This window comes from Aethalodelphis obliquidens, unplaced genomic scaffold (genome assembly GCF_003676395.1).
Source record: "Aethalodelphis obliquidens isolate GAN/ISIS:26980383/991018 unplaced genomic scaffold, ASM367639v1 scaffold4, whole genome shotgun sequence".
NCBI classification, from domain to species: Eukaryota; Metazoa; Chordata; class Mammalia; order Artiodactyla; family Delphinidae; genus Aethalodelphis; species Aethalodelphis obliquidens.
In genome coordinates, this window is record NW_020837948.1 from 8,742,293 (window position 1) to 8,760,581 (window position 18,289).

The following is an 18,289-nucleotide window of genomic DNA, read 5'->3' on the forward strand; positions in this document are numbered from 1 at the left end:
ATAAAAACAGAAGGAAAAGAAATCAGAATCTTAAAGTAAATAAATACATATGTATTTGTCTTATACTGTATACATGGAATGTATATATGAATTCAAGACATGTTACCAAATAGTAACAGTTTTTCTGCTGATGGTAGGATTGTGGGTAGTTTTTATTATGTTCCTTCAGCTTGTCTTACGTTTTTCTCAATGGACATTATTATTTCTACATTTAAAAAATTTTAAAGAGGACATAAATAGAGTGTATAGTTAAAAATAAAAGTTGAATAAGGGCTTCCCTGGTGGCGCAGTGGTTGGGAGTCCGCCTGCCGATGCAGGGGACGCGGGTTCGTGCCCCTGTCCAGGAGGATCCCACGTGCCGCAGAGCGGCTGGGCCTGTGAGCCATGGCCGCTGAGCCTGTGCGTCCGGAGCCTGTGCTCCACAACGGGAAAGGCCACAACAGTGAGAGGCCCACGTACCGCGAAAAAAAAAAAAAAAAAGTTGAATAAAATTGTGGGAAAGGATTAAAGGAATTATTACTAGAGGGTAAAAGGAATATGAACAGAATAATAATAGACTGATAAACTATATCTCCTATAATATAGAATTTCTAGACCTACAATTTAAAAAATTAAAAAAAAACAAAAACTATGGATAAGGTAAATAATACCAACTAAATTATGTGTGTGTGTCCAATTGGGTCCTCAGGACTAAAAGAGAAGAAAAGAGCATAGAGTTAAATATCAATACTGGACCTTCAGTCTCTCCCTTAACCTCAGGCCTCCTTTTACTGCTTGTGAAAGCTGTGAATATACTCTTTGGTTAACAGATGTTTGGTCCACACCAAAAGGTCCTTGGTATTTGATCTTGTCCCAGACCATTTGGCATGGACCAAATATGCCCATGGACATTTTGGACAGGACCAAGCATCCTTCAAGGCACCTTTTAGTTACAGATGTACGTTGCCAGTGTATATACCTTGACCAGCAACATTTGAAGTAGTTTTCCTGATTATCCAAATTTCAACATTTGGGAGGTTTTAAAAGTGAATACCTAACCCAGTCATGGCCTATAACAGTATAAGCAGAGCCTTACAAAATATGCGCGTACATTTAACCCTTGAACAAAATAGGTTTGAACTGCATGGGTCCACTTATACGTGGATTTTTTTCCCCCAATAAATACATACTACAGTACTACACGTACAGAACCGCACGTACAGAGGGCTGACTGTAAAGTTATATGTGGATTTCAGCTGTGAGGGGGAAGGGGGTTGGTGTCACTAACACCAATGGTTTTCAAGGGTGAAATGTATTTTTAATTTGGAGGATTGGAGGGGCTAGAGAAGAGAGACATACTAACAGCAGTTTGTAACAGGAATATTGTTTACAGTACCATTTTATATGGCCAAATGTATGACTATGCTCCTATGTATTTCCTTCTTGAGAGCTTTCATGTGTTCTGGTTTAAAATTAAAAGCTCTTGGATCTCAAAGAAAGTTCAAAATAAAGCATTTATCACAGGTTAGAAAAAATGCAAGTAATTGTTTCAGTATGAATATGTTTCTAATCAGATTAGCTTAAAATTTAGCTAAGAGTATGCATTAAGATGTTAGAATGTTCTTGGATAGAATATTTTATGTATCTTCAAAGAATACTCAAGAGAAATAAGGAGGTTTGCTTTCTGGATTCCTTTTCCAAGAGCTGGAGGATTGTAAAATGTAAAATGTTAATTATTGAACCTAAAGCAGTTGTCTTGTCATTAACTTATTTTTAAATAACCTGAGGTACCCATTCATCCCCCACCTATCTTTTTTGGTTTCTATATAGGAAGTAAATGTGATCCTAAAAATCCCACCTCATGGAAGCATAATTCCTTAACTCAGAGCTCTACTGCCAATCTCTCCAAAACTCTGGTGCCATGTTTCCACCTGCATGTTCTTTTGATACTTCAACTAGCTTTTTGCCCTGCTACATGTTTTCTTCCACTTGTCTTTAATATTTCTGTTAAGAATATCATGTCTCCTAGTCAAAGTCTCAGTTATCCTTGCCTATTTCCATTTTTTAAACTTCTCCTTTCATTACAAGAAGAATGACTTTCCTTCTCTTTAAAAATCTTCAGTGCTTCACCATTATCTAATTTACACTCTTCATTTCAAATTTATATTCAAATTCCAAGCCTTTCATTTCTAACCATAGTCTGCAAATCTGGTTTTATATTCCACTGTTTCCCACTTAACACATTCTAGATTCTGGTCCATGACAAATACACATGCTATTCCCTGAATGTGTTTGTCTTTTCCTAGCCCTGTTTTGGTAATGCTGTTCTTCCTGCAGCTCCACCTGGATGACATTTTCGTATTGCCTCTCACATGTTGGGACCTGCAGCAGTTTTTCTGTGGCTCTTACCACTTTTTTTCGCTCTGCTTTTTAGTATGGTTACTTTTAAACTTGATCTTTTTCATCATCATGGTAAATTTGTAGCGTGCAGAGTTTGTTTCTTCCTTTTGTTATCTCACACTGAGTTAAGCACAGTGTTGGCACTTAGAAAGCAATCTAGAATTTTTTTTAGTTGAATTACATTTGAAAGTAGAAATCAATATTTCCAGGGAAAATGGAGAGGATCACTGCTAACTAATTGATGATCCAGAGCAAGGGAGGCATTACTTTGACCACCTGCCCTGTTGTAGAGATAATGGAATGGGCCAGCCTGGACAGCATTATTGTGAAGGATTAATTTCACAGGGTTCTTGCCCTGACTAGAAAGACAGAGAGAAAACATAAGGACTAAGTGATCCATGAAAAAGGTTGAATGAAATATTAAAAATGGGAATTCAGAAAAGATAAGTGCTGAAAATCTAAGATTCTGGCTTAGTATTTGCTCTAAATTTGAGAATGTGGCTTCTATAAGCTTGTATAACTTCTTATTCTAACCTGTAGTTCCCCTCATCATACCTCCATGTTTATGTAGATGCAAACAGGAAAAGGAAATCCGCTGGTGGTTTATTTGGAGAAGGCCAAGTTAACAGAAAATCACCTCAGACTGTCTGCCTCACCAAATTATATTTGCACATATACACAGAGACACATTCATACTGTGGGAACAAGAAAAATGCAAGAAGTTTAATACTTGTCTTGTTAGCCCTTTCACCAACATACTTTTGTTTTTTTCTGGGCTTAATCCATTTATCATAATATTTCTGAGGGTCTGCTGTATTCCAACTGCTGGGTTAAAATAGTTGAAAGGCCAGGGCTCCGATCTTTTTCGAACCCTACATTAATGAATGTGGCATACCTTTTGACCTACTTTTTTCTAACAACTTTGATATTATGTGAGTCTCTGAGGCTCTGTTCAATTTTCTTTTTGGCTTTTTTCCTCTCTTTCCTTCAGTTTGGGTAGTTTTTATCGCCCTTCTTCAAGTTTACTTTTCTTGCAGTTTACATTTCTTTATTGGTATTTCCCATTTTACCCTTAATTATGTTTGTACTTTCTTTTGAATCCTTGAATTTGCTTATAATATATGTCAAAAATTCATGTCTCCTAATTTCATCATTCCTGCATCTCTTTATATTGATTGATTTTTCTCCTGATTATGGGTCACATTTCCATGTTCTTCATCTGTCTAGTAATTTTATATTGTATGCTGGATATTGTGGATACTACATTTAAAAAAAATCTTATCTAGTTATTAAAGAAACGTTTTTCCTAGGAACTGCATCCTCAGCAGCATCATATAGTGACTACCAGTCCTGGTGGTCCTCATATCTACCTTTACCTTAAAGACCTGGCTTGCCTTTGTTTAGTCAAGGATTTATATATATTTTTAAAAATTTATTTTATTTATTTATGGCTGCGTTGGGTCTTCATTGCTGCTTGCAAGCTTTCTTTAGTTGCAGCAAGTGGGGGCTACTTTTCGTCACAGTGCAGGGCTCCCCACTGTGGTGGCTTCTCTTGTTGCGGAGCACAGGCTCTGGGCGCATGGGCTTCAGTAGTTGTGGCTCTCGGGCTCTAGCGCACAGGCTCAGTAGTTGTGGTGCATGGGCTTAGTTGCCACGCGACATGTGGGATCTTCCCGGACCAGGGCTGGAAGCTGTGTGCCCTGCATTGGCAGACGGATTCTTAAACCACTGCGCCACCAGGGAAGCCCTGGTCAAGGATTTAGACCTTGGACTCTATGTAGCACATTTTGTACACTTTTTTAAAAATTACAAAATGCTTTGTAATTTTTTAGCATGTTTCTGGCCACTCTTTCATATATCTTTTTTTAACATCTTTATTGGAGTATAATTGCTTTACAACGGTGTGTTAGTTTCTGCTTTATAACAAAGTGAATCAATTATACGTATACATATGTTCCCATATCTCCTCCCTCTAGAGTCTCCCTCCCTCCTACCCTCCCTTTCCCATACATCCAGGTGGTCACAAAGCACCGAGCTGATCTCCCTGTGCTATGCGGCTGCTTCCCACTAGCTATCTATTTTACGTTTGGTAGTGTATATATGTCCACGGCACTCTCTCACTTTGGCACAGCTTACCCTTCCCCCTCCCCATATCCTCAAGTCCATTCTCTAGTAGGCCTGTGTCTTTATTCCCATCTTACCCCTAGGTTCTTCATGACATTTTTTTTCTTAGATTCCATATATATGTGTTAGCATATGGTATTTGTCTTTCTCTTTCTGACTTACTTCACTCTGTATGACAGACTCTAGGTCCATCCACCTCACTCCAAATAACTCAATTTCGTTTCTTTTTATGGCTGAATAATATTCCATTGTATATATGTGCCACATCTTCTTTGTCCATTCATCTGATGATGGACAGTTAGGTTGTTTCCATCTCCTGGCTATTGTAAATAGAGCTGCAATAAACATTTTGGTACATGACTCTTTTTGAATTATGGTTTTCTCAGGGTATATGCCCAGTAGTGGGATTGCTGGGTCATATGGTGGTTCTATTTGTAGTTTTTTGAGGAACCTCCATACTGTTCTCCGTAGTGGCTGTACCAATTCACATTCCCACCAGCAGTGCAAGAGTGTTCCCTTTTCTCCACACCCTCTCAAGCATTTATTATTTCTACATTTTTTTGATGATGGTCATTCTGACCAGTGTGAGATGATATCTCATTGTGGTTTTGATTTGCATTTCTCTAATGATTAATGATGTTGAGCATTCCTTCATGTGTTTGTTGGCAGTCTGTATATCATCTTTGGAGAAATGTCTATTTAGGTCTTCTGCCCATTTTTGGATTGGGTTGTTTGCTTTTTTGTTACTGAGCTGAATGAGCTGCTTATAAATTTTGGAGATTAATCCTTAGTCACTTGCTTCATTTGCAAATATTTTCTCCCATTCTGAGGGTTGTCATTTGGTCTTGTTTATGGTTTCCTTTGCTGTGCAAAAGCTTTTACGTTTCATTAGGTCCCATTTGTTTATTTTTATTTCCATTTCTATAGGAGGTGGGTCACAAAGGATCTAGCTGTGATTTATGTCATAGAGAGTACTGCCTATGTTTTCCTCTAAGAGTTTGATAGTTTCTGGCCTTCCATTTAGGTCTTTAATCCATTTTGAGCTTATTTTTGTGTATGGTGTTAGGGAGTGTTCTAATCTCATACTTTTACATGTACCTGTCCAGTTTTCCCAGCACCACTTATTGAAGAGGCTATCCTTTCTCCACTGTACATTCCTGCCTCCTTTCTCAAATATAAGGTGACCATATGTGCTTGGTTTATCTCTGGGCTTTCTATCCTGTTCCATTGATCTATATTTCTGTTTTTGTGCCAGTACCATACTGTCTTGATTACTGTAGCTTTGTAGTATAGTCTGAAGTCAGGGAGCCTGATTCCTCCAGTTCCGTTTTTCATTCTCAAGATTGCTTTGGCTATTCGGGGTCTTTAGTCTTTCCATACAAATTGTGAAATATTTTGTTCAGGTTCTGTGAAAAATGCCAGTGGTAGTTTGACAGGGATTGCATTGAATCTGTAGATTGCTTTGGGTAGTAGAGTCATTTTCACAATGTTGATTCTTCCAATCCAAGAACATGATATATCTCTCCATCTATTTGTATCATCTTTAATTTCTTTCATCAGTGTCTTATAATTTTCTGCATACAGGTCTTTTGTCTCCTTAGGTAGGTTTATTCCTAGATATTTTATTCTTTTGGTTGCAATGGTAAATGGGTGTGTTTTCTTGATTTCACTTTCAGATTTTTCATCATTAGTGTATAGGAATGCCAGAGATTTCTGTGCATTAATTTTGTATCCTGCTACTTTACCAAATTCATTGATTAGCTCTAGTAGTTTTCTGGTAGCATCTTTAGGATTCTCTATGTATAGTATCATGTCATCAGCAAACAGTGACAGCTTAACTTCTTCTTTTCTGATTTGGATTCCTTTTATTTCCCTTTCTTCTCTGATTGCTGTGGCTAAAACTTCTAAAACTATGTTGAATAAGAGAGGTGAGAGTGGAAAACCTTGTCTTGTTCCTGATTTTAGTGGAAATGCTTTCAGTTTTTCACCATTGAGGACGATGTTGGCTGTGGGTCTGTTATATATGGCCTTTATTATGTTGAGGAAAGTTCCCTCTATGCCTACTTTCAGGAGGGTTTTTATCATAAATGGGTGTTGAATTTTGTCGAAAGCTTTCTCTACGTCTATGGAGATGATCTTATGATTTTTCTCCTTCAATTTGTTAATTGGTGTATCACATTGATTGATTTGCGTATATTGAAGAATCCTTGCATTCCTGGGAGAAACCCCACTTATCATGGTGTATGATCCTTTTAATGTGCTGTTGGATTCTGTTTGCTAGTATTTTGTTGAGAGTTTTTGCATCTATGTTCATCAGTGATATTGCCCTGTAGTTTTCTTTCTTTGTGACATCCTTGTCTGATTTTGGTATCAGGGTGATCGTGGCCTTGTAGAATGAGTTTGGGAGTGTTCCTCCCTTTGCTATATTTTGGAAGAGTTTGAGAAGGATAGGTGTTAGCTCTTCTCTAAATGTTTGATAGAATTGGCCTGTGAAGCCATCTTGTCCTGGGCTTTTGTTTGTTGGAAGATTTTTAATCACATTTCAGTGCCTGTGATTGGTCTGTTCATATTTTCTATTTCTTCCTGATTCAGTCTTGGCAGGTTGTGCATTTCTAAGAATTTGTCCATTTCTTCCAGGTTGTCCATTTTATTGGCATAGAGTTGCTTGTAGTAATCTCTCATGATCTTTTGTATTTCTGCAGTGTCAGTTGTTACTTCTCCTTTTTCATTTCTAATTCTATTGATTTGAGTCTTCTCCCTTTTTTTCTTGATGAGTCTGGCTAATGGTTTATCAATTTTGTTTATCCTCTCAAAGAACCAGCTTTTAGTTTTATTGATCTTTGCTATCGTTTACTTCATTTCTTTTTCATTTATTTATGATCTGATCTTTATGATTTCTTTCCTTCTGCTAACTTTGGGGATTTTTTGTTCTTCTTCCTCTAATTGCTTTAGGTGGAAGGTTAGGTTGTTTATTCGAGATGTTTCCTGTTTCTTAAGGAAGGACTGTATTGCTATAAACTTCCCTCTTAGAACTGCTTTTGCTGCATCCCATACGTTTTGGGTCGTCGTGTCTCCATTGTCATTTGTTTCTAGGTATTTTTTGATTTCCTCTTTGATTTCTTCAGTGATCATCTTGTTATTAAGTAGTGTATTGTTCAGCCTCCATGTGTTTGTATTTTTTACAGATCTTTTCCTGTAATTGATATCTAGTCTCATAGCGTTGTGGTCGGAAAAGATAGTTGATACAATTTCAATTTTCTTAAATTTACCAAGGTTTGATTTGTGATGTTCCATGAGCACTTGAGAAAAACGTGTATTCTGTTGTTTTTCGATGGCATGTCCTATAAATATCAATTAAGTCCGTCTTGTTTAATGTATCATTTAAAGCTTGTGTTTCCTTATTTTTTTCATTTTGGATGATCTATCCATTGGTGAAAGTGGGGTGTTAAAGTCCCCTACTCTGAATCTGTTACTGTCGATTTCCCCTTTTATGGCTGTTAGTATTTGCCTTATGTATTGAGGTGCTCCTATGTTGGGTGCATAAATATTTACAATTGTTATATCTTCTTCTTGGATCGATTCCTTGATCATTATGTAGTGGCCTTCTTTGTCTCTTGTAATAGTCTTTATTTTAAAGTCTATTTTGTCTGACATGAGAATTGCTGCTCCAGCTTTCTTTTGGTTTCCATTTGCATGGAATATCTTTTTCCTTCCCCTTACTTTCAGTCTGTATGTGTCTCTAGGTCTGAAGTGGGTCTCTTGTAGACAGCATATATATGGGTCTTGTTTTTGTATCCATTCAGCCAGTCTGTGTCTTTTGGTGGGAGCATTTAATCCATTTACATTTACGGTAATTATCAATATGTATGTTCCTATTCCCATTTTCTTCATATGTATGTTCCTATTCCCATTTTGTAACTAATGGAAATTTGTTATTGTAGGTCTTTTCCTTCTCTTGTGTTTCTTGCCTAGAGAAGTTCCTTTAGCAGTTGTTGTAGAGCTGGTTTGTTGGTGCTGAACTCTCTCAGCTTTTGCTTGTCTGTAAAGGTTTTAATTTCTCCATGAAATCTGAATGAGATCCTTGCTGGGTAGAGTAATCTTGGTTGTAGGTTCTTCTCCTTCATCACTTTAAATATGTCCTGCCAGTCCCTTCTGGCTTGCAGAGTTTCTGCTGAAAGTTCAGCTGTTAAACTTATGGGGATTCCCTTGTGTGTTGTTTGTTGTTTTTCCCTTGCTGCTTTTAATATGTTTTCTTTGTATTTAATTTTTGACAGTTTGATTAATATGTGTCTTGGCGTGTTTCTCCTTGGATTTATCCTGTATGGGACTCTCTGTGCTTCCTGGACTTAATTAACTATTTCCTTTCCCATATTAGGGAAGTTTTCAACTATAATGTCTTCAAATATTTTGTCAGTCCCTTTCTTTTTTTCTTCTTCTTCTGGAACCCCTGTAATTCGAACGTTGGTGTGTTTAATTTTGTCCCAGATGTCTCTGAGACTGTCCTCAGTTCTTTTCATTCTTTTTTCTTTATTCTGCTCTGCAGTAGTTATTTCCACTATTTTATCTTCCAGGTCACTTATCCATTCTTCTGCCTCAGTTATTCTGCTATTGATTCCATCTAGAGTATTTTTAATTTCATTTAGTGTGTTGTTCATCATTGCTTGTTTCATCTTTAGTTCTTCTAGGTCCTTGTTAAATGTTTCTTGCATTTTCTCTATTTCCAAGATTTTGGGTCACCTTTACTGTCATTATTCTGAATTCTTTTTCAGGTAGACTGCCTATTTCCTCTTCATTTGTGAGGTCTGGTGGGTTTTTATCTTGCTCCTTCATCTGCTGTGTGTTTTTCTGTCTTCTCATTTTGCTTATCTTACTGTGTTTGGGTTCTCCTTTTTGCAGGCTGCAGGTTCTTAGTTCCTGTTGTTTTTGGTGTCTGTCCTCAGTGGCTAAAGTTGGTTCAGTGGGTTGTATAGGCTTCCTGGTGGAGGGGACTAGTGCCTGTTTTCTGGTGGTTGAGGCTAGATCTTGTTTTTCTGGTGGGCAGGTCCATGTCTGGTTGTGTGTTTTGGGGTGTCTGTTGCCTTATTATGATTTTAGGCAGCCTCTGTGCTAATGGGTGGGGTTGTGTTCCTGTCTTGCTAGATGTTTTGGCATAGGGTGTCCAGCACTGTAGCTTGCTGGTGGTTGAGTGGAGCTGGGTCTTCGCGTTGAGATGGAGTACTCTGGGAGAGCTTTCTCCATTTTACATTACGTGGAGCTGGGAAGTCTCTGGTGGACCAATTTCCTGAACTCGGCTCTCCTACCTCAGAGGCACAGGCCTGACACCTGGCTGCAGCACCAAGAGCCTTTCATTCACATGGCTCAGAATAAAAGGGAGAAAAAGTAGAAAGAAAGAAAGGAAGGAAGGGAGAAGGAATGAAAGGTATAAAGAAAGAAAGGAAGGAAGAATAAAGTAAGATAAAATAAAATAAAGTTATTAAAATAAAAAATAATTATTAAGAAAAAAGTTTTTTTAAAAAGAAAAAAAACCACGGACGGATAGAACCCTATGACAAATGGTGAAAGCAAAGCTATACAGACAAAATCTCACACAGAAGCATACACATACACACTCGCAAAAAGAGGAAAAGGGGAAAAAATAATAAATCTTGCTCTCAAAGTCCACCTCCTCAATTTGGGATGATTCGTTGTCTGTTCATGTATTCCACCCATACATGCAGGGTACATCAGGTTGATTGTGGAGATTTAATCTGCTGCTTCTCAGGCTGCTGGGAGAGATTTTCCTTTCTCTTTTTTGTTCGCACAGCTCCCGGTGCTCAGCTTTGGATTTGGCCCCGCCTCTGTGTTTAGGTTGCCAGAGGGTGTCTGTTCTTCGCTCAGACAAGATGGGGTTAAAGGAGCTGGTGACTCGGGGCCTTTGGCTCACTCAGGCCGTGGGGAGGGAGGGGTATGGATGAGGGGTGAGCCTGAGGCAGCAGAGGCTGGCATGACGTTGCAGCAGCCTGAGGCACGCCGTGCGTTCTCCCGGGGAAGTTGTCCCTGGATCACGGAACCCAGGCAGTGGCGGGCTGCACATGCTCCCCGGAATGGAGGTGTGGATAGTGACCTGTGCTCGCACACAGGCTTCTTTGTGGCGGCAGCAGCAGCCTTAGCATCTCCTGCCCGTCTCTGGGTTCCGCGCTGTTAGCCGCGGCTCGCACCCGTCTCTGGAGCTCCTTTAAGCAGCGCTCTTAATCCCCTCTCCTCGCGCACCAGGAAACAAGGAGGGAAGAAAAAGTCTCTTGCCTCTTTGGCAGGTCCAGACTTTTCCCGGACTCCCTCCCGGCTAGCCGTGGTGCACTAACCCCCTGCAGGCTGTGTTCACGCCACCAACCCCAGTCCTCTCCCTGCGCTCCAACCAGAGCCCGAGCCTCAGCTCCAGCCCCACCCGCCCCGGCGGGTGAGCAAACAAGCCTCTCGGGCTGGTGAGTGCTGGTCGGCACCGATCCTCTGTGTGGGAATCTCTCCGCTTTGCCCTCCGCACCCCTGTTGCTGTGCTCTCCTCCGCGGCTCCGAAGCTTCCCCGCTCCGCCACCCGCAGTCTCTGCCCGCGAAGGGGCTTCCTAATGTGTGGAAACCTTTCCTCCTTCACAGCTGCCTCCCACTGGTGCAGGCCCCGTCCCTATTCTTTTGTCTCTGTTTATTCTTTTTTTCTTTTGCCCTACCCAGGTACGTGGGGAGTTTCTTGCCTTTCGGGAAGTCTGAGGTCTTCTGCCAGCGTTCAGTAGGTGTTTTGTAGGAGTTGTTCCACGTGTAGATGTATTTCTAGTGTATCTGTGGGGAGGAAGGTGATCTCTGCGTCTTACTCTTATGCCATCTTCCTCCGACTGAGACTCTTTCATATTTTTATTTATTTATTTTTAAAGCTGTACATATTTTAAATTTATTTATTTATTTATTTTAGGCTGCATTGGGTCTTCATTGCTGTGCGCAGACTTTCTCTAGTTGCAGTGAGCGGGGACTACTCTTCGTTGCGGTGTGCAGGCTTTTCATTGTGGTGGCATCTCTTGTTGCAGACCACGGGCTCTAGGTGCGCGGGCTTCAGTAGTTGTGGTACATGGTCTCAGTAGTTATGGCTTGCGGGCTCTAGAGCGCAGGCTCAGTAGTTGTGGCGCACAGGCTTAGCTGTTCCGCAGCATGTGGGATCTTCCCGGACCAGAGCTCGAACCCGTGTCCCCTCCTTTGGCAGGCAGATTCTTAGCCACTGCGCCACCAGGGAAGTCCCCATATTTTTATTCTTCATTCTTATTTTACCACCTTATCCCTTTTGTAGACTCTTAACATTTTAGCAGTTGAGTATGTTCTCTTAACTAATTTTATTCATCCTTTTTCTTTTATCCTACTTTGATAAAAGTACAGGTAAAAGAGGACAATGGTAAGAAGAGATTATATTCTTTCCTTTGCAGATGGCCTAGAAAGTTCCTAAAAGAGTTCTTTTAATAGTCATCTCCCAGTCACTACCCATGATTTTCATTCTACCTAAAGAGTTATTTTCTTAAAATATCTTCACTTTTCGTGCAGATGACAGTAAGCCTTCCCTATTATCCACATAACTGAATTGCATCTTGCCTTTTTTAAAAAAATTTTTATTGCAGTTTAGTTGCTTTACAATGTTGTGTTAGTTTCTACTGTACAGCAAAGTGAATCAGCTATACATATACATATATCCCCTCTTTTGTGGATTTCCTTCCCATTTAGGTCACCACAGAGCACTGATTAGAGTTCCCTGTGCTATACAGTAGGTTCTCATAGTTATCTATTTTATACGTAGTATCAGTAGTGTATATATGTCAGTCTCCCAATTCCCAGTCTCCCAATTCATCGCACCCCCACCCGCCTTTGCATCTTGCCTTTTTTTTTTTTTTTTTTTTTTTTTGCGGTACACGGGCCTCTCACTGTTGTGGCCTCTCCCGTTGCGGAGCAAAGGCTCCGGACGCGCAGGCTCAGCGGCCATGGCTCACGGGCCCAGCCGCTATGCGGCATGTGGGATCTTCCCGGACCGGGGCACAAACCTGTGTCCCCTGCATCAGCAGGCGGACTCTCACGCACTGCGCCACTAGGGAAGCCATTGCCTTTTTTTATGTTTTGAGTTATCCATCTCTTTATCAGACATAATCTAAAAGATAAGAATGAAACTAGGTTGCAATAGTCTTGGTCAGGGGATGAAAACCTGAGATTGAGATGAGGACGGGGTAGTTTAAAAACTCAGATTTAAGGTAGATTGTCCTTAAAATTTGATAAAAGAGAAAAAGGCTGTTATTCCAGAGGTGAGCATCTATATTCTGAAAAATTAACTTGTGTGTAAAAAATATTGCTTCAGTGTTTTTTAACACTCATTTCTTAGATTAAAATCAGTGTTTGTAGATAAATTGGGTTTTGGAAAAGTCGTTTTAGTATCTACACATTTAAATTAAAACAACTTATCTTTGAAAAGAGATTGTAACTTTTTAACAAGTTTTTAGTTCCAAAGGTATATTATTCAGAAATGCACTCTGCTTAAACCCTAAAGTTTCATAACCAAAATGTAACTCAGGAGAGCATGCTGGTCATAAGATAGGATTGCCCCTATAAGAGCCTTAAGAACCAGTTTATCTAATCTTAAAGATTTCAAGTTGGGTGTTTAATCTAGTTTGTTAACTATTGATTAAAGCTCTTACTTAAAGCTGTGCAGAAGTCCAAAAGAAGTATAGAACCTAGTCTTACATGACAAATCAGAACTCTTTTCAGTTGCAGGTATCAGAGCCTTAACTTGAATTAACTAAAGCCAGAACAGATAAGTTATTGACCTCCAGAGAAAGCAGAGGCAGCTCTGGCCTCAAGGAACCTGGATGCTTGCAAGTGTGTCTGCCCCTGTTTGCCTGTCTCTCTAGTCCTTTGACTCCTTGTTGCTTGATTGCTCTTCCTCTCTCTCTCTCTGTGACATGTTCTATCACAGGTCATCTTTGTTGCACATGCTGTGCTTTTTCCATCTCTGTCCTGCATGATATATTTTTGTTTCTTTGCTTTGTTGCTCTGCATCTGTCTGTCTCGATCTCTTTCTGTGTCTGCTGTCTCGTTCAATGTCCTTCCTCCGCATTCCCCTGCCCTTTTCTCTGCCAGTTGATTCCATTTTCTCCCACCACAGAAAGGCATTCCCATGTGGCTGTAGGCTGTTCTGCCTCACATTCTTCCAATTCATCAACCGGAGGAGAAAGGATGCTCTGCCCTCCAGCTCCAGTTATAAAAATCCAGAGGAAAGGACTTTCTCCCTTAGCTTCCCTAGCCAGGAACAGGGCACTGTTTCCCTTTGAAATCTCTGGGTTAAGTGGGAGAGGAACATCAACTCCCTAAAAGAAGGAAGAACCTCTTCTGGGCAGACAAAATAGTAAATGTTCAACACAGGAGATGAGACTTAAATATTTGAATGAAGGTTCCATAGTTTTCAATAATCCTCATTTTTGAGTGCTTATTTATTATGAAATTTCTGTACGTTCTACTCATTTTTTCCATATCTGCTTTAGTATTCATGCTTTTTCATTTATTATTATATGAATCAACTGAGTATAATATTTAGAAATATTGCCTAATAATCCACTTCAGGACAATTTGATTTTGTCCTGAAGTACAAAAAGTAAAAAATACAAAGTACAAAAAGTAAATAAATAATTTTATTTATTTTATTCATTTTCTATGAGTAACATTTAAATTCATAGTTTTTTAAAAGTCTGCTAGTTCTTTTACAACTATCTGAGACTAGTATGTTTGCAAAGTTCAGGCTGTAAGTATAAGTTTATTTTTTTAAGATTGCTTAGAGCAGTGGTCCCGAACCTTTTTGGCACCAGGGACTGGTTTCTTGGAAGACAGTTTTTCCACAGATGGGGTGGGGGGGGTTGGGGATGGATCAGATGGTAATGCAAGCGATGGGGGGAGGGGGTGGCAGCTCACCTCCTGCTGTGCAGCCTGGTTCCTAACAGGCCACAGACCAGAACCTGTCTGCGGCTGGGGGGTTGGGGACCCCTGGTAGAGTAACCTTGGCTCTTCTTTGCTTACTGTTAGATTCAACAATAAGGTATTGGAAAGAGAGAAGTATTTGTTCAATCCTTCACAGTTGTTGAATTTTAGCACTTTTCAGTACTGCTGTTTTATACTTCTGTTCTTAATTTACATGACTGTCTACCCTACTAGACTCTAAACCTAGTGCTGAAAGAATAATACCTTATTTATAACACCCAGCATATACTAACAAGGTACTCCTAAAATGATTGTTGGTAAACTGTCTTTCTCTTTCTTGCACTTTATATTTTAGGAAATGTACTTTTAAGGAATACAAGTGTTTGTTGGAAAGCAGGTATTAGTACATTTAGTGATGTTTGAGTCTCTTGACCATTTTATACATACTGGCTCAGATTTGTCAATTTAGATGTCACACTGAAATGATGACTTGTATTTTAGGCAGAGAGAAACGTTTTATAAATAAGTAGCATTTTGTTTTTGATAGAGCATACAGTGTTGCCTAATTCTTGATAATATTTGGTGGGAGGGGTAGTTTTGCTTCATTCAGATTGTGACATATAATTTTTATAACATGAAATGGTAAGTGATCAAGATTTCTTTCTGTAGGCTACGGAAAGTGAGGTAGGAGATGTAGATTTAACACGTCTTCCAGAAGGACCTGTTGATTCTGAAGATGAAGAAGAGGAAGATGAAGAGATTGATCGAACAGATCCACTGCAGGGGCGAGATCTTGTTCGAGAATGTCTTGAAAAAGAACCTGCAGACAAAACTGATGATGACATTGGTAAGAAATACATCTGTTCACAATAGGAATTTCATAGTTCAGTTTATATATAGATACCTATTGGTGCATAACAAATTACCCCCAAGAAGGTTTTGTGGGTCAAGAATTCAGGAGCAGCCTACCTGAGTCGTTCTGGCTCATTGTCTCTCATGAGGTTGTAGTCAGAATGTGGCAGGAGTTACAGTCACTGGGCTAAGCTGGAGGATCTGCTTCCAAGGTGGCTGCTCACATGGCTTTTGGCATAGAACCTCAGTTCCTCTCCACACGGGCTTCTCCAGAGGTTGTTTAAATGTCCTCACCACATGGCAGTTGGTTTCCCCCAAAGCCAGTAATTCAGGGGAGAATAAGGCAGATGCCATACTATCCTTTATGATCTGGCCTCAGGAATGATACATCATTGCTTCTTCCCAATTCTGTTTATCATACAGAGCAACCCTCGTGCAGTATGGGAGGGGACTGCACGAGGACGTGAATATCAAGAGGCAAGAATTGTTTAGGGCCGTCTTTGAGGCTAGCTGCCCCAATGTTAGAGCTTGTTTTGGAGGTTCTAGCAGTGGAACGCAGCTGTTCATATATCCGTAAGCGAAGGACAGTACTCCTTTCTCAGGGAAGGTTCTCCTCTGTCGGGACAGGTTGTCCTCTTTGACTAAGTGTACAGCTTCAGGATGGATGCATGTGTGGAGTGGTGAAGGGAGGAAGGGGACACCTGCCTAGACAGCCAGGTCAGCTGAATCAACCCTGGCCACCATTAGGGTGATGGATGTTTCAGCCAGATAGTCCTCATATTCTGGCTGCCCCAATTTATAAAACAATAGCTTTGATTGCAGTAAAGTGATTTCCCCCTCCATGTCCATAAGACATGTAAAACACAGTGCATCAGTGTTCAATGTCTATGAATTCAAAAAAATTTCAAATGTTATCAAAAATCATAGTTTTGCCTGTAGCTTGAAAAAATATGTGTATAGTTTTTGATTCAAATTTTATGAATTTTCCTTTAATTTCTTATAGAACTACTTACTGTACGTTGGAGGTTGAGTAATACTAAAGATGCTAATGTTATCTTTAAGGACAAAGATTACTTAATGTTGTTATATATTATGATTCAATTAAGATTTTATCCTAGATTTCCCTTTTATAAGAGTCATACTGCTGTGATTCAAGTCAGAAGATACTGCTACTAATAATTATAATCTATGGGAGTAAAGATCAATACGTTTGAACATTCCTTGCCATGCTAATAACATATAATATAGTTATGCAACCTACAGTTGAGACTCATGTTTTGAATGCTATCTGGACAGCAACTGTAAGTGCATTTTTAGTGCTAAAGAATTGTACACTATGCTGTTTTCACAAGGCTTTCTTAAAAATTGAAATATGATTAACTTCCAGTTATCTGTAGATAGATAGCACCTTATTTCTTCTATTTCAGCCTTAGCTGACTGCTTAAATGTTTTTTCCTTTATCTTTATTGCTCATGTATCTATACCAGGGAATGGCCTGAGGCAGGTATTCATACATTTGTTGGTTAAATTAAAGAGAGTTACCTTGTAGTTGCTTTGACAAATCTTAAACTAGTATTCACATTTGTTGTCCCTAATTTAATTACTTACTGACATTTATTAATAACTGTTTAAAAACTCTAGCCCAGAAAGAAACAGACAAAAGCCTTTTACACTAATCTATTAGATCAAAGGACATCACTAAATGTAACCACCATGGAATAGCATCTCCTGCTAGGAAAATTAGCTAAACTCTCCAGCTCATCTGAATCTGTGTAGTTTCCTGGTTCTCTCTGGAGGTTGTGAATTCTGGTGTCTTCCATTATGCCTGTATTTTCATGTGAATCTGAATATATCTGTTAACCAAATAACTGAATTTTTTTTAAGCAACAGTCATCTTGTATCTTGGTTTCTCTAGTTAAGCAGCATGAATTCCTAAGTTGATTAGAAAATTGGGTATTGGATTCTGGATTTTATTGTATCTTTAAACTGTAGTCCTTGATGGTCACTAAACTAGAATTTCTGTTTCTTAACAGAACAGTTACTGGAGTTTATGCACCAGCTTCCTGCTTTTGCAAACATGACCATGTCTGTAAGGAGAGAACTCTGCTCAGTGATGATTTTTGAAGTGGTGGAGCAGGCTGGAGCTATTATTCTTGAAGATGGGCAAGAGGTAGGTTAGCAAATAGATGTTACACATTACTTGGTTATAGCAGCTAATTTTTAGAATAATTTAATTTTCATAAACTTGTGTAGATCTTGACTTTTAAAATTTATACAATTTTTTAAATGACTGCTGAGTCTGGGATAGTTATAATTTCTGAAAAGATAAGTTTTGTTTTGTTTTTGCTTTATTTTGTCTTAATTTTGATTTCCTGGCAGTGGACCTTGCACAGAATAGATGTTCAGTAATTAATATTCATTGGACCAAATTTGTTTTTACTTCTCAAATTATAAGATTTTAAAAAAATTTTCTTAATTCTTTGTTTTGTTTTGTTTATTAATTTATTTTTTTTCTTATTAGTCATCCATTTTATACACATCAGTGTATACATGTCAGTAATTATTGTTATATTAGTATATTTATAACATTATTATTAAAATGTTTTTCAAGTATGTAATCTCCTTATCCCTTTTTCATATTATACATTTTTTTTTAAATGAAGGAAATGTATTGGTACCTGTGCCTCCTAGTAGACTGCTATCAGTTGAGGCATTATGTGACAATTCTATTTTCAGAAATGCTTGGATGGCAACTTGCGGATGGGCACAGGGAGGATTCAGAGGAATTGAAAAGTGTTACTGCTGTTAGGTAGCACTTCACTGGTTTTCTTATTGAACTGATAAAAATTAATGGTGAAATGTCAGTCAGTGCACATTGTCATATACTGCTAGTAGGGATATAAACAGTATTTCTGGAAAATCATTTAGAAATTTTTAACATGGGCTTCAAAGTATTAACAGCCTCTAA

General features: G+C 39.0%; 1 protein-coding gene across 12 annotated transcripts in view; it reads left to right on the forward strand.

Annotated features, from left to right (window-relative positions):
• Window positions 1-18,289, forward strand: part of RAPGEF6 (Rap guanine nucleotide exchange factor 6) — a 218,502-nt gene that overhangs the window by 122,530 nt on the left and 77,683 nt on the right. For all 12 annotated transcript variants that reach the window (XM_027098353.1, XM_027098364.1, XM_027098327.1 and 9 more), the window contains 2 exons: window positions 15,139-15,316; window positions 17,355-17,491. In XM_027098353.1, the coding sequence (XP_026954154.1) occupies window positions 15,139-15,316; window positions 17,355-17,491 (315 nt within the window). The remainder of the gene's footprint in view (window positions 1-15,138; window positions 15,317-17,354; window positions 17,492-18,289) is intronic.